The sequence below is a fragment of the Diceros bicornis genome, chromosome 26, assembly GCF_020826845.1.
Source record: "Diceros bicornis minor isolate mBicDic1 chromosome 26, mDicBic1.mat.cur, whole genome shotgun sequence".
Taxonomy (NCBI): domain Eukaryota; kingdom Metazoa; phylum Chordata; class Mammalia; order Perissodactyla; family Rhinocerotidae; genus Diceros; species Diceros bicornis.
This window is the reverse complement of record NC_080765.1, coordinates 27,119,962-27,136,552: the sequence shown is the minus strand read 5'-3', so window position 1 is coordinate 27,136,552 and position 16,591 is coordinate 27,119,962. Positions and strand designations below refer to the sequence as shown.

General features: G+C 40.9%; 1 protein-coding gene across 6 annotated transcripts in view; it reads left to right on the top strand.

Annotated features, from left to right (window-relative positions):
* The window catches only part of SLC5A11 (solute carrier family 5 member 11), a 42,868-nt gene that overhangs the window by 11,663 nt on the left and 14,614 nt on the right, over positions 1-16,591 (top strand). For 2 of the 6 annotated variants that reach the window (XM_058570576.1, XM_058570575.1), the window contains 4 exons: positions 1,980-2,084; positions 3,340-3,445; positions 4,367-4,447; positions 12,394-12,599. In XM_058570576.1, the coding sequence (XP_058426559.1) occupies positions 1,980-2,084; positions 3,340-3,445; positions 4,367-4,447; positions 12,394-12,599 (498 nt within the window). The remainder of the gene's footprint in view (positions 1-1,979; positions 2,085-3,339; positions 3,446-4,366; positions 4,448-12,393; positions 12,600-16,591) is intronic. The other 4 variants (XM_058570574.1, XM_058570572.1, XM_058570571.1 and 1 more) reach the window with 3 other exon arrangements.

Sequence of the window (16,591 nt, the reverse complement as noted above, 5' to 3'; positions counted from 1 at the left end):
CTTCACATTTCTTCTGAGTTTGATCTCTAGATACCAATACTGCTTGCCTTCTGATGACTTTCATCCTTCCTTCCTTTCTTAGCTCATTAGAAACTTCTGGAGTGTGGAGGCTGTATTGCCCTCTCTACAATGAAACAAAGGTCAATTGATAATAAAGGCTGTCAGCCAATGATAGGAGGCTAGTTTCCAAACAAGACCAGCTAGTAGTTGTCATTCACAGATAAGATAGTGAATCCACTTGAGGAGCATCTTCCTTGGTCCACTTATCTGGATGGGCTGAAGCTCTCATGCACTCTGTCTAATTAGCTCTCATACCATCACCAAGAGTGTGTCCATTCAATACGGTTTGATTGAATCTCTCCATGTGTTATTTCCTGATAGAATGTCAGTACAATGTACTTCTGAAAAATCCCTGCTGTGTTTGCTTTGCAGCAAATCAGAAGGTTGAGGCAAGACATTCATGAAGGTCAGAATCCCAAATTGCCCATTTGGGGTGAGGGGGAGGGAAAAGAAGCTTTTTTCTATTTTAATATGTCCATTTATTCCTGGAGCTCATTTTTTTTTTTTGGCCACTGTTTTATTGTGAAAAAAATTTCAAACATACATCAAAGCTGAAATAATTTTACGGCAGACACCCTTATATTCTTGAATATCCAGATTCTACCATTAACAATTCACTATTCTTGAATCAAGTCTGGCCATCTAGTCTCTCCCAATATCCGCTCCCAGCTTCCCCTGTCTTCACAATCTGACCCTGGAATTGATGGTTTGCCATTCATCAGATCGTGGTTGGGTACCTATTAGTCTCCTCCCTGGGTTAGACTTGGGGACACCCAAGAAGCAACAGCCTGGAGGAGGGGCTGCAAACATCTCTGCAAATATCAGCATTACTCTTTCCTTCCCCATCCAAGATCTAATACCTCATGGAAGAATAGTTGTTGGTTTGAGGTCACAGAGTCTAGACATGGCATTGTCTCAACTCCAAGTCTGGGGGTACGGTGAGTGTGAGGAGATTGGATAAGCACACACCAAACCCCAAGAAAAGTGCCACCCAGATAATGGTTCTCAGCAGCATGGCCCAGTCCTTGGGGTGCTAATGACAGCTGGCTTCGGATCACCCACCCTAGGGCCATATAATTCAGGACCTCCCTGGTGAAGTAGGTCTCTGGTCTTTCTGCTGTCTCTGGAGCCTGCACATTTTGCTACTAGAATTCCCTGCTTTTCCTGGTAATCTGGCTAAAGGTTTACAGTAGAACAATTTCCCCAAAGTTTGGGACATGGACAAATGGAGATTCTTGAGATGATTTTAGGTGTTAGACGAGAGGCCAATGACACTGAATCACATCGTGAAGTTATTTCATTTTCCATTATCTTTCAGTGGTTGAATGAACTCAAGGGGAAAGTCTCATGTTGGTGCTAGTATGCCTTTAACACCTGTCCAACACTTCTCCAACAACTCTTTTTTTAAAAAAAAGAATGAGTAGGCCTTGGGCCCAGAGTCTTTGGTATGCAACAGTAAGTTGCCAGAAAAGATTAGAGAATAAATGAATTGTTTTATTATCCATGTCTTTATTTTTGCTGCTTCCCTTAAATTTAGGATTGATTTTCCATTTACAGTGGTGATTTGAAGTTTTCTTTTTAGATAAATTTATTTAAATATAAATGTGATTCCATTTAAAGAAAAACATTAAGTAATTAATCATACAGGAGGCAGCAAAAATTGAGATGGGGGTACACAAATTTCTCGCATTTGGGATATGTGATAGTTGGGTACATACCCCTCCATAGAACCCCAGTTCCTCCACACCCCATCCCTTTGCCTCCATTTTCTCCTCCCTTCTTAAGTCTCCCATTGAGAATCCCAAGACCATCTGTGCTTCTGAGTTTGGGGAGGAGGGGGGTGGAGGCAGATGGGCTGATGCCCTGAGGCTACGTGCCTGACATCAGCTGGGTGGTGAAAGCTCACCTTTGGCCCCCAGGTCACCACGATGCCAGAATACCTAAGGAAACGCTTTGGAGGCAACAGGATCCCCATCATCTTGGCTGTGCTCTACTTGTTTATCTATATCTTCACAAAGATCTCGGTAAGGAGGGGACACAGCCTGGCCACATTCCTGCAACATGGTGAGAAGATAAGTTACAGCCCATTGCTGAGGGTGTCTCCTTCCCAACCACTTTCTCCTCCTCTTAGGGCTTCAGGGAGGTTAGAAGAAGGTGGGAGGAGTGGGGGAGAGGGTAAGCATGGGCAGAGAAAGTTGGGAGAAAAGGAAGAGGGAGGGACTCCCTCCCCCAGCTCCTGCCAAAGTTTCTCTGACAATATCTCAGGATGCTGCAGGTCTCTGAATGGGAGCCCTGCCTACCCTTGGGTGGGGCTCGTCTTCCTCCTGGGATGAGATAGTGATCAGCTGTTAGTCAGATGTGCTGATGGTCCATTGGGCCGCCCTATCCTGACCTTTGGATGGGCAGATCTCCTTGAAAGTGGCCAAGAACTGATGCATTGCAACCTCCAGGCACGTGCTGCTCAGCCGACCTGCCTCACGCTCATGCTGTCTTCTCTTTCAGATGGAGCTGGGGGAGAGCTTGTTCTATATGAGGAGGGTGAGAGGCGGGCAGGGGAATTCCATTCAATCCAAACAACAATGACTGACTCTATGCTGGCTCCAGAAGTGAGAGACAGATGGAGAAGGACAACATCCTTTTAGAACTCTCTAGCTATAGATGTGGGGAAGCCTTCACAAAGGAAGTTACATCTGAGGAGTTTTCCAGTTAGAGAAAGGGAGATTGGCCTTCCAGACAGATGGACTAGAACAAATTACACTCAGAGGCATGGATGAACATGACTTGTTAGGGAAACAGGGAGTATTTCAGAGTGCCCGGAGGACTGCGAATATGAAGTGAGTAGAGGAAATGAGGCCAAGAGACAGGCAAACCATGGAGGGCCTGGCATGCAACTCTAACTTATTTATTTAGACACTATCTTGGGGGCAACAGGGAGCCACTGAAAAGTTTTAATGGGGAGGAGAAGGATGATATGATCATGATGGTATGTGATAGAGGTTGCAGTGTGGAGGATGGAGTGTAAGAAGACCAAGAGTAGCAGCAGGAAGACCATTGAGGAGGTCGATGTATTAGCCAGTGAAGGGGTCTCAGACGTAATCGCCCACAGGGCTCCGGTTTGAGACCTCTGATCCGGGAAGAGAGAGATTAGATGAACAAAGGACAATATATGATTCTTCTGTGTTTGCCAGCTCTAGGCCAGGGCCTGGTCTTGGGGAACCTGTGCTACAAATATCCATCCCTTCATTCATTCTTTCATCCATCAACCTCATGTCTCTACAGGTGGACATGTATGCAGGCGCCATCTTTATCCAGCAGTCTTTGCACCTGGATCTGTACCTGGCCATAGTTGGGCTGTTGGCTGTCACAGCTTTATACACTGTTGCAGGTATGACTGAACAAGAGGTGATGCTGGGAGAGATGCCAGATCTGTCCAGATTTGCAACCATTATTGTCATTACAAAGATTTTTCCAGGCAGCGAAGCTAACAAGAATCCACTGAGACCAACCACCATGATCCTGTTTGGGAAACCTCTTATGGCTCTGAATACCTGGTACTCACATCCTTTTTCCAATGTTATTTTTCCAATTTTCCAATTTTATTTTTAAATAAAGGTGTTCAGAGCTTGGGGACTGTGGCCCAAACACTGCTTCCTATATGAGTTAGAAATTACTATGTAACAAACCACCCAAAAATTTAGGGACTTAAAACAACAATGGTTTATCGTTCCCCACAGTTCATTCCATGGGTTTCCTGGGTGGTTGTTCTGCTGCTCTACCCTGGATCAGTTGAATTGTGCTTGGATGGCACATGGAACAGCGGGCTGAAACAAGATGGCTCCACTCAGGTGGCTGGTGGTTAGCTTGGGCTGTCATCTGGGCTTTCCCTCCATGAGGGCCATCATCCTCCATTAGGCTAGACTGAGCTTCTTAAAGAAGCATGGTGGTCTCAGAGCAACACGAGAGCAAGAGCAGTAGCTGCAGGGCTCCTTGAGGCTTAGGCTTGGAGCTGCACGATATCACTTCCACCGTATTCTGTTGGTCAAAGCAAGTCATGTGGCCAAGGGGTAGAGAAATCATATTTAAGGGGTAGAGAAATCAACTTCATAACATGAAAGGAGCAGCAAAGCCACATTGCAAAATGGGCATGCACTCAGGAAGGAGATATTGTGGCCATCTTTGCAAACAATCAACACTAAGAAATCTCCACAGTCAGGTCTTGAACTTCCAGGTTCCCTCTGCAACTCACAGTAGCTCCTCTCCATCAGAGTACCTGACTCTCACCTCAGTGCTAATCACCCCCCATCAGGTGGCCTGGCTGCTGTGATCTACACGGATGCTCTGCAGACCCTGATCATGCTTACAGGAGCGCTCACCCTGATGGGCTACAGTAAGTGGGGTCCCAGGTCACTTGGGTGGATGACAGCACCTCTCTCAAGCAGGGACATCTGCTCTTATCACTGGGATCAGCAAACCCAGCTGTCAAAAGCATACTACTTGGGCATTCCTGCTTGAGGCATGGCTATTTTAGCTGGAAGAGAACTGTGCTTAGCATGGAAACTTACTGTTTTTTAAGTTAAAATTAATAGCTCCTTCTATATTGATATGGGCAAAAGATTGAATAAATAAATAAAAGGAGGTAAAGGGACAACTCTTCCTTACAGAAGAATTCCAGTTAATAAATGCAGATGGAGTGAGGGGAGTAGAAAATCACCATTACAACGTCACAGTAATAATTGCTGCAGGCAAGATCTGATGATAAATGCCAAAGTTAGTGGGTGAAAGTTTATGAAGAAATAGGATATTTGCATGATCTCAAAATATCGCATCCAAGATATTTATTAATTGCAAAGGGTAATATAGTCACTTTACAGTGGAGAAACCTGGCCCACACCACTGTAATTAAGTGATCAAGGTTAATATCACCAGTTATAAGACATTGATATCACGTAGCTCTTGATATGGTGCACTGAGAAGGACACAACATCACCTCTGTGCCATCCTTGCCAAAAGTACATAACCTCAACTTAATTGCGAGTAAATGTCAGGCAAACCCAAATTGAGGGACGTTGTGCAAAATATCTAACCAGTATTCTTCAAAGGTGTCAAGGGCATGAAATAAAGACAGACTAAGGAACTATTGCAGAGTAGGGGGAAGGAAGGAGGCACAAATAAATGCAAAGTGGGATCCTGGGTTGGATCTCAGAAGAGAAAAAGAGCATTAGTGGTGAAATCTGAACAGACCATAATATAGTTAATAGTAATATACCAGTGTGTGTTTCTTAGTTTTGATAACAGTGCTGTGGTTACGTAAGACAATAACATTAGGTGAAGGGTGTGTGGGAACTCCCTGTACTATTTTTAGAACTCTTCTGTATATATAAAATGATCTCAAAATAAAAAGTTAAAAGAATTAATAATTATTAAAACATGTATGATCCAGATGTACTTTCTCATTTAATGCTCATAACAACCCCATGATATTGGTATTATTGTCACCTTCTTTTTTGGATGAGAAAAATTAGGCACCAATTGTTAAACAATTTACCCAAAGTCACAAAGCTAGGGTTCAACGCCAGGTGGACTGACTTCAGACCTCATACCCTTAACCATACTGCCTGGTAATAACAGTGGGGAGATAACCTGGTAATAACCTTTGCAGGACGAGTCTAGAAGCAGGCATCAAAGAGTATAGGGAAGAATTTTACCTTAACATTGTGCGTTTCTGCACAGTTTGAATTTTGTTTTTGTGTTACTTTTATCTTTCAAACAAAAATTTAGGGGCCAGCCCCGTGGCTTAGCGGGTAAGTGTGCGAGCCCGGGTTCGGATCCCAGGCGCGCACCGATGCACCGCTTGTCCAGCTATGCTGAGGCGGCGTCCCACATACAGCAACTAGAAGGATGTGCAACTATGACATACAACTATCTACTGGGGCTTTGGGGAGAAAAAGAGAAAAAAAGGAGGAGGATTGGCAATAGATGTTAGCTCTCAGGGCCGGTCTTCCTCAGCAAAAAGAGGAGGATTGGCATGGACGTTAGCTGAGTGCTGATCTTCCTCATGAAAAAAAAAAAAGAAAAAAGAAACATTTAAAGAAATAATCCTGGAATAATAAATTAGTTTCACAACACAAACAGCAACCAAAATTGCTTATAATTAACTTTAACAGGAAAAGTTTTGGACCCTTATGAAGAAGAAAAACTTCACTGGTATTTATAAAGAGGAAAAACAAATGAGTAATAAATATATGAAGGACACATGTCCAGCCTGACTAGATAAATGTTTGGTTGGTCACTATTGTAAATAGCAAAACTTTGAACCTCCTAGTGCTGCACAGGTGACTCATAACACTTTCAGAGGCAAGAGATATCAAAACATAGATCTTCATATGGTCTGTTATTCTTAGCCAAACCTCTAGATCTTTCCCCATAAAAGTATGGGGGCTCACTGGGCAAGTTCCATTATTTAACTTCTTGCAATCAGTCAGGAGAGAGATTACAGATCAACCCTCAATAATCTTCATCAATCTGCTGTATCTAGTAGACTTTCTCCCCACGTATCTGCAAGTTTTCACATGTTGAAAATTAATTAACCATATATGTGTAGGTTTATTTCTGTGCTCTCAATTCTGTTCCATTGATCTATGTGTCTGTTTTTATGCCAATACCATACTGTTTTGATGACTATAGCTTTGTAATATAGTGTGAAATCAGGAAGTGTGATGCCTCCGGCTTCGTTCTTCTATCTCAATATTGCTGTGGCTACTTGGGATCTTTCATGGTTCCATATGAATTTTAGGATTGTTTTTCTATTTCTGTGAAAAATGCCATTGGGATTTTGATAGGGATTGCATTAAATCTGTAGATCGCATTGGGCAGTATGGACATTTTAACAATATTGATTCTTCCAGTGCATGAACATGGAATATCTGTTTATTTATTTGTGTCTTCTTCAATTTCTTTCATCACTGTTTTATAGTTTACAGTGTACAGATCTTTCACCTCCTTGGTTAAATTTATTCCTAAGCATTTTATTCTTTTTGATGCAATTGTAAATGGGATAGTTTTCTTAATTTCTCTTTCCAATAGTTTGTTGTTAGTAGATAGAAACACAACTAATTTCTGTATATTGATTTTGTATCCTGCAACTTTACTGAATTTATTAGTTTTAATAGTTTTGGGTGGAGTCTTCAGGGTTTTCTATCTGGAATCTCATGTCATCAGCAAACAGAAACAATTAATTTTCAAATATTTGGAGATTTTTCAGATAATTTCTGTTATTGATTTTTAGTTGAATTCCTTTACAGTCATAGAATATATTTTGTATGATTTTGTTTCTCATGAATTTGTTGAGGTTTGTTTTATGGCCCCAAGTAGTGCCTATCTTGATGAATATTCCATGTATACTTGAGAAGAATATGTATTCTTCTGTTCTTGGGTGTAGCATTTTATTAATATCAATTAGGTCAAATTGGTTGACGGTGTTGTTCAATTCTTCTTTATCTTTAATAATTTTTTTCATCTATTTTTTCTATCAATTACTAAAAAACAGGTGTTGAAGTCTCCAACTATAGTTATTGATTTGTCCAGTTCTCTTTTTAGTTGTATTAGTTTTTGCATCACATATTTTTAAGCTCTGTTGTTAGGTAAATATACATTTAGGATTGTTATATGTTCTTGGTGGACTGACTCCTTTATCACTATGATGTCCCTCTTTATCCCTGGTAGTATTCTTTGTTCTATAGTCTACTTGGTCTGATATTAATATAGCCTCTCTAGCTTTCTCTTGATTAGTGTTTGAATGGTATATATTTTTCCGTCATTTTACTTTTAACCTATCCATGTCTTTATATTTGAAGTAGGTTTCTTGTAGACACCATATTGAGTCTTGCTTTTTTAATGTAATCTGACAATCTCTATCTTTTAATTTGTGTCTTTAGATCAATTACATTTATGAATTACTGATAGAGTTGGATTAAAATCTACTGTCTTGTCAGTTGTTGTCTATTTGTTCCATTTGTCTTCTGGTTCCATTTTTCTTCTTTTAAAAATTATTTTACTGCTGGCCCTAGGGTTTGAAATATTCATCTCAGTCTACCTTCAAATAATATATACTGCTTCATTTATAATTTAAGAACATTGCAATATTAGGTTCCAATATAACTCCCAAATCCTCCCTCCTGTCTTTTGTGCTATGGCTGCCATACATTTAGATATGCTATGAACCCCAATCCACTGCTACAAGTTTTGCTTTAGACACTCTATTATCTTTTAGAGTGATTAAAATGAAGAAAAGGTCTTTTATATTAACCTTCACTTAACTATTTCTGAATATCTTCATTCTTTATTTCTTGTAGTATAGGTCTTCTGGTAATGAATTCTCTCAATTTTTGTTTTTCTGAAAACATCTCTATTTCTCATTCATTTTTGAAAAATACTTTGGGTATAATATTCTAGGTTGTTATTTTTATTTTCTAGCACTTTAAAGACGTCACTCTATCATCTTCTGCCTTGCATAATTTTTGAGAAGTCTGCTGTAATTCTTACCTTTGTTCCTTTCTATGTACTCTGGGTTCCTCTCTGCTCTCTTTGTCTGCCTTCAAGATATTTTCTTTATTTTTGATTTTCAGCAGTTTTAATATGATATATCTAGACAAGAATATATTTATCTTGCTTGGGATTCTCTAAGATTTTTGGATTGTGGTTTAATTCCATTAATTTTGGATAATTTGGGGTCATCAAATAGGAAAGACTCAAACATGAAGAAGAAATACAAAAATTGAAACAGATATTCGTATGTCTTATCCACATATAAAATGTGGATATATGAGTGTGTATGTTTCTTTCTTAAAAGGGAATAAAAATTATAACCAAAATGAGAGAATAAAATAGAATGCAAAGTAAGAGTAAGCATATCAGTTATTACAAGACAAAAAAATGAGATAAAATTCAAGGCTTCTATTAGCAACTGTCAATCTGTGTGGTGAGTATATGGCTACTTGTGTTGTTATTCTTTCACTCAGCAACATATTGTTTACTTACTCAACAAAACTCAAAGACTATAGTTTGGGTTAAAAATTCAACTTTATATAATTTGCAAGCGGTACACATAAAACAAAGTATAACATAAGGCAAAAAAGCATTAAACAGAGGGAGAAGTCATTTTATATTGAAAAATAGCAAATTAAAAATGAAGATATAATCTTTGTGTATTAAATAACATTGCAGCAAGATACACAAAGCAAATTTTGCTAGAAACAGGAGAAGTTGATAGAAACCAAAATAGTACCAAAAGACTTTTAAGACTTGACAGAACAAGACGCCAAAACATTAATAAAGATTTAGAAGTTATAAATAATATAAATGAATAAGCATTCTCGTAATTGTGAATATATCTTTTTTCCAGCATCATAGAACCATCTACAAAAATTAATCATTGAAAAAATAACGAAATTTTGCAAAAATACCCTGCAAACATTGTTCAGATTACACTATTTTACCCACGTAAAGCGAAAAAATTAAACTCGTTAGGAAAAGTGTAAATGTTAAAAAATCTAATTACTTAGAAATTTAAAAGCAGTCTCCTAAATAGTGTTTGAGTCAAAGAGGGAATAAAAACTGCAATTATAGACTATTTAGAAATAATGATGAGAACATTACATTTCACAGTTAATAATGAAGTCAAAAGCTGTACTTCTAGAAAAGCATTCATATCCATGAATATGGAAGCCCAGTTTAGTGAATTAGAAAAGAGAAAAACTACAGAGTGAATTACTGCAATATCTATTTCTTTGAAAAGAATCATAAAATACAGTGGCAAATCAAATCAAGGAGAAGGAGAAAAACAAGGCCATATAATTAGGAATCAGAATAGAAACTAAATGCACAGAGAAAAAAATTTTAGATTATAGGAATATAATATACAAAGCTTTAGACTAGTAAATATGAAAACTCACTTGAAATCCATGGTTTTCTAGGAAAATCTAAATTACTAAATTTTACTCAAGAGAAAGTAGGAAACCTTAACAGTCCAATGTTAAAGAAGAAGTTAGAACATTTGTTTAAAAACACCGTTAAAAGGGGGCACCAGATGGGGCTGGCCCCATGGTATAGCGATTAACTTCACGTGCCCTGCTTCAGCAGCCCAGGGTTCGCGGTTTGGATCCCGGGCCATGCTGTGGCGACGTCCCATATAAAGTAGAGGAAGACGGGCACGGATGTTAGCCCAGGGCCAATCTTCCTCAGCAAAAAGAGGAGGATTGGCAACAGCTGTTAGCTCAGGGCTGATCTTCCTCAAAAAAAAGAAGGGGGGGGGAGGGTGCACCAGGAAACGGTAGAATCAATCCTATTAGAATCAGAAAAAGGGTGCTATCTAATTATTTATGCAATAAAAAATACAACCCATAATATATACATATTGAAAAGAAAGAGATAAAAATATTATTTGCAGATGACATGACTCGCTTCCTAGGAAAAACATGAGAAACTGTCCTAAAAAGGAGTTTAGTAAAGTGGCTGAAATCAAGATTAATATTCAAAATCACTCGCTTTCCTTTATACCAAGAGGACTCTGAATTTCATGTGTTACCATGATGTCTCCTACATGGGTGCTACTCAGAGTGTGGGCCACGGACCAGCAGCGTCAGCATCACCTGGGAGCTCATTGGAAAGGCAGACTCTCGGACCCCACTGCAGACCTGCTGAATCGGAATCTGTGTTTTAATGATTCCCAGGTGGTTCATGTGCACATTCAAGTTCACGACGCTCTGCCTACCTCATTTTCACCCATACTGGGGCAATTCTATTCTCAGCTTTTCTACCTGCTATTATCTATATGCTGAATGAAGAGCACCTGATTTATACACACAGATGGGTGGGTCCAATTATTGATAAAAACATTACCCCCCCTCCACCACCACTACCACAAAATAATTTTTCAGGGAAATAAAACGTGACAAAATTTATCATCACAATAATTTTTTCCCTCAGTAGCCATTGTCCACCACAATCTTGAGCAAAGATGAGCCAGGCTGCAAGTTACACACCATTCCTACCCAACTGGTAACACCAACTTCCATACTCAAAAAGCCTTCCAGAATGTAATCCAGTGAGAGCGAGGCTATTTTAGGGATCACCCTGAATCTTTCCAATTAATGAAAAGAAGCAAATTATCTGCAAACTACAGTACTTCATTATTTTTTAGCATAGCTCACGTTTTGTGCCAGAGGCTGTGCATTTTATGTACATTATCTCACCCAGTCCTTGCTCCAGCCCTACAAGGCTGGTGCTACATCATCCCCGCTTGCAGATGAGGAAATCAGATCTCGAAAGGGGAAGTGACTTGCTCAAGGCCTTAAAGTACTTGGACCACTCTTGCGATACCGTGAATTGAGAGCAGCTGAGAAGTTCAGAGGTGAAAGAATGCCTCCCTAAGGCAGGGTTTCTTAACCTGAGGTCCATGGACAGAATTCAGGGGGTTTGTGAACTTGGATGGAAAAAAAAATTCATCTCTATTTTCGTAAATCTATAACAAATTTAGCATTTTTCCGTTATAAATGTAGGCAACAAACCACAGGAATATTAGCGATACCTGTGACTTTGATACCAAAAGATACCCCACATATTTTTATCTAGATGTTTTTACAGCTGTTGCTGATGTGGTGAACTACTGTTTGTGTTCATGACTACTTTGAGACTAAATTGTTATTAGACTCACTACTAGGTCTTACTATTTAATGGAGCAAATAAATAACCATGTCACAGTTTTTATGTTTTGATGATGACTTCAATATATTTGGTTTCCTTTACAATTCTCTGTATTTTGTATTGTGCATTTAGAAATATTCTGAGAAGCAATCCATAGTCACTACCAAAGGCATAAAAAAAAAAAGAGGTTAAGAACCTTTAAGATGGGCCAGCCCCGTGGCTTAGAAGTTAAGTGCGTGTGCTCCGCTACTGGCAACCCGGTTCGGATTCCAGGCGCGCACCGTCGCACCACTTCTCCAGCCATGCTGAGGCCGAGTCCCACATACAGCAACTAGAAGGATGTGCAACTATGACATACAACTATCTACTGGGGCTTTGGGGAAAAAAAAGGAAGAGGATTGGCAAGGGATGTTAGCTCAGAGCTGGTCTTCCTCAGCAAAAAGAGGAGGATTAGCATGGATGTTAGCTCAGGGCTGATCTTCCTCACAAAAAAAAAAAAGAACCTTTAAGGCGACTAACCTTCCTTGGTAGCTGTGCTCTAAGTGGGACTTCGCCGAGCTCCCACAATCCCCTTATCACTTGCTGTGGATTGGTCTGAGTTCCTGGCAAATTTGGGCTTCCTCTGAATTCTAGGTTTTGCTGCAGTCGGCGGGATGGAAGGTCTGAAGGAGAAGTACTTCTTGGCCCTTGCTAGCAACCGGAGTGGGAACGGCAGCTGCGGGCTGCCCCGAGAAGATGCCTTCCATATTTTCCGAGACCCGCTGACATCTGATCTCCCGTGGCCTGGGATCCTATTTGGAATGTCCATCCCGTCCCTCTGGTACTGGTGCACGGATCAGGTATAGGGCAGCTGGCCGAGTGAGTGCCCTCCAGGACACTTCTTTCGTTGGGGTGGCCAGGGCCTAGGGTTTTTCCCCTCCATCTGTTCTCATTTGCACTTCTCATCCTCCTTGACTCCTGCCTTTCTACTGCTCTACATGTTCTCTTACTTCTTGCTCTTGTTCATGTAATAGCGAATCCAAAGCTGCTGCTATTTGCAAAGGGGAAAGCTTAATACGTCCTGCTGAATATCTGGCAAGATCCAGTAAGCAAAAGAGATGATACACTTTAAATGGAGGTTAAAACTGACATTGGATATCATTTGCTCAACAAATACTCACTGGGTGTCCTTTCTGTACCAGCCACATGGAAATCTTGAGTAAACTCATCAGAGAAGGTTCTCGGAAGCTTCTAGTGGGGGTAGACAGAGACAATAAATAAGTAAAGCATGTGGAATGTTAAAAGGTGATAAATGTCATTAAAAAAAAGAGTGGGGACCAGCCCCGTGGCATAGTGGTTAAGTTCACACATTCCACTTTGGCGGCCTGGGGTTCGCGGATTTGGATCCCAGGCGTGAACCTACACGCTCCTCATCAAACCATGCTGTGGTGGCGTCCTGCATACAAAATAGAGGAAGGTTGGCACAGATGTTAGCTCAGGGCCAACCTTCCTCACCTAAAAAAAAAGAGAGTGGACAAAAGGGGAGAGTGTGAGAGGACAATTTAAAACAGGGTGGTGAGGGGAGGTGTGATTGGGAAGTGACCTTTGAGCGCAGGCAGACAGCACAGCCAGGGCACAGGCCTTAAGGCACATACATAACTGGTGTGAAAAAAAAAACCTAGAGAAGCAAAGGGCATAACAGTGTGTATAATAAGCCTTTTTGTGTTAAAAGGTGGGGAGAATAGATTCAATATTTGCCTTTGCTTGTATATGCATAAAGAAACTCTGGATAGATGGATATACAACCAAGAGCAGATACCTGTGGGCAGGCAGATGGGGCAGATGCAGGATGGATGGGAACCATTTCACTGCACATCTGTTTATACTTTCTCAGGTTTCAAACCAAGTGAACATATCACCAGTTAAAATGTTTTTTCTGTTATGTTAAAGATCAGAGATCTGCATACCACCTTGGAAGCTATATTGCACAGTCAGGGCTGGTGAGAGTTTAACTAATGTCATGATCACGGAGTCAGACAATTGAATTGACACAGGAGATGCTGCAGGGAATGAAGCCCAGGTCCCCCCACGGGCCAGATCTGAGTGAAGGGCTAGAAAACAAGGCAGTGATGGGTACGATACACATAAACTGCCCCTTTAAGAGAGAGAGCCCCTTCTCCTTAGTGAATCTCAGGTAGGAGAGACCTTGGGAGACCGTACAGATGTAGGGTAACAGCATGGCCTTTAAACTTAACAGGCCTGGAATCAAGTTCAGGTGGCGTAACCTGAGACACTAAGAGCTCTGATCCTCTGTTTCTTCATCTGTTAAATGGGGTTACTAGTAGTTTTAAAAGAGGGAAGTGTGAGGAATTTGGTCCATAGTCCTTTTTTTGCAGGGACATTTAATAAACAAACTATTAAAAACATTCACATTTTTGCTGTGGTTTATGTTACTGCTCTTGACACAGCTCACCAGCTTATATTTATTAATTTTTATAAATATTTACTTGAGATTCCTTGAACCCTTATTAGCTGGGATTCCAGTGTGTACCCCTTGAAGTTCCCCTCCAACTCACCCTGTATTGTGCAAGAGCCTGGGGACTTAGTCCAAGAGGATTTATCTCCTTCCAAATGCCAGGCAGGGCAAGAGGGCCAAGAAACCCAAGCTCTCCTAGAACCCCATGACTTAGGTCTTGACCACACGGTGTTGCTGCTGAGCTGGATTCTGTAGGGTCCAAAGTCTGTGTATGCTCACTCTGCTGGTGCTGTCCTGGGAAGCACACATCTTTGCCAGCACTATATCTAGGGTCATTTTTGAACAGAAGAAAGGCAGAGCAACATTCATTGTTCCTTGATTGAGAGCATGTTCCAGATCTTCCTGGGCAGAGACGGAGAAGTAAATAACAATTGATAATAGTAATGACAGTTAAACATTTAGTGATGCTGTACCATCTGCTAGTCACTGATCTAACCATTTTGGATGTATTAACTCAATTCATTTTCATAACAGGGAATAAAAGCCAGGATTCTTCTTAGTCACAGCTCTGGATCTTCAGTAGAAAGGGCTTTAAACTCTTTCTTCTCTGCCTCCAGATGGACCGGCTAGGACTGAAGCTTGCATGCCTCTTTCGGCACCGTGATAAAGCAATAAGAAGTGTTCTATAGGCTCTGATAGACTTGCATTTTATTACCACATTCTTAAGTGTTCTAAGAAGCCTCCATAGGTATATGTTTGGAGTTCTGAGAAGTGACAGGTAACAGGTAAACCAGCTTCTAAACAAGGACAGCTAACACCCCATCTCTGGATTGAGGATCCTCACTGTTCCCCACCTCTCCTCAAATAAGCCAATTCCACATTTTAGAGCCTTTCACTTGCAGCATCCCAGCAAATATAATTTGTGCATGTAAGGGCACACTGGTTGCAAGTGACAGAAAAAAATCAAACTTAAACTAGCTTAGGAAAAGGTTAGGGGATTTATTAGTTTATGGAATACAACCTGCAGGAAGTTGAACTAGCCTTCAGAAACTGCTGGAACTTATCCTGGTTTCCCTCTCCATCATCTTTTTTTCTCACCTATTGACTTCATTGTCTCCCACTGCAGACAACTGGAAAAAGGCTGACAACTCTCTAAGTCCCAAATCCAAAAATCAGGGGAGGGCTCTGATTGGCTTAGCTTGGGTCAAGAGCCTACACCTGGATCAGGCAACTGTGCCCAAGATGATAGGGTAGCCATGTGGAGAGGGGGTGAGTTTCAAAAGAAGGGGTAGGATACTATAGGAAGACTACTGCATGGATGTCCACTATAAAAAAAATGGAAAGAATTCCAACTTGGCCCTATTCGTCACAGCATCACAATGGTAGTGATACAACATTTTACTCCTACTTGTCCATAGATCCCTGAACCAGCTCATAAAGGCTCTGGTAGCTCACCAAGGCCTCTGTAACTTTTCCAGATGCTTCAAGACCCAAAGCCTAAGAAAACAGTAGAGAGAGTTCTGGACTCATGTAGATTCAATCTGAAGGCTGGAGGAGGATTTGTGGGAACCAGTCTCCCAATCAGAAAACACTCTGGAACAAGTCATTCCCTTTGAATGGGTAAATCTTGACAAGACCTAGACACATCCCACTTAAGATAGTTCTTGAGGAGGGGGTCAGGATAGGACCTAGGCACACCATATGCGATAACTACAAGCCCACACACTCCAGTCCTGATGGTAGCAACATCTCAGACCCTCTCTCTGTCTCTCTCTCTTAACTCATCACTCCTACCCAAGACTTGACTATTTGCATTTCTCTACTATTCTTCCTGCTCTTGCTTTCTCTCCTTGGTACTTCTAAGACAATTAACCCATTCACCACCAAGAAAAAAACATTCGTAAAAGCCAGCCATGGACAATTACACCTGATCAGGTATTTCCACCAAGACCACCTTCCTGCTTCCTTTATTGGCCCCATATTAGCTGTTTCATGTTTCTGAAGTTCTTCCTCTGGTTTCATCCAACAATAGCAATGACAATAATCATCACTGCTCTCTCTGCTTAAGAACTGCTAGGCACCTCACAACAAGCACTGTCATTATCCCCATTTTCCAGATGAGAAGACTGAGGCCTGAAGAGGTTAAGAAACTTGTTCAAGCTCACAAAGAGCTGGTGGAGTGGGCATTCACATCTAAGTCTCTTTGCACTTTTAACCATCCTATTTATTTGCTCCAACTTACCAGTTGGGTGCTCCCTTGATTCTGGGGTCTATCCAGAACTTTGTGTGACAGAGAACACCACCCCCCCCCCCAGCTGAATAGTTGTGCAGAGCCCACTGCCTGGTCATCAAGCTCCACCACCATGAACTCCCCCT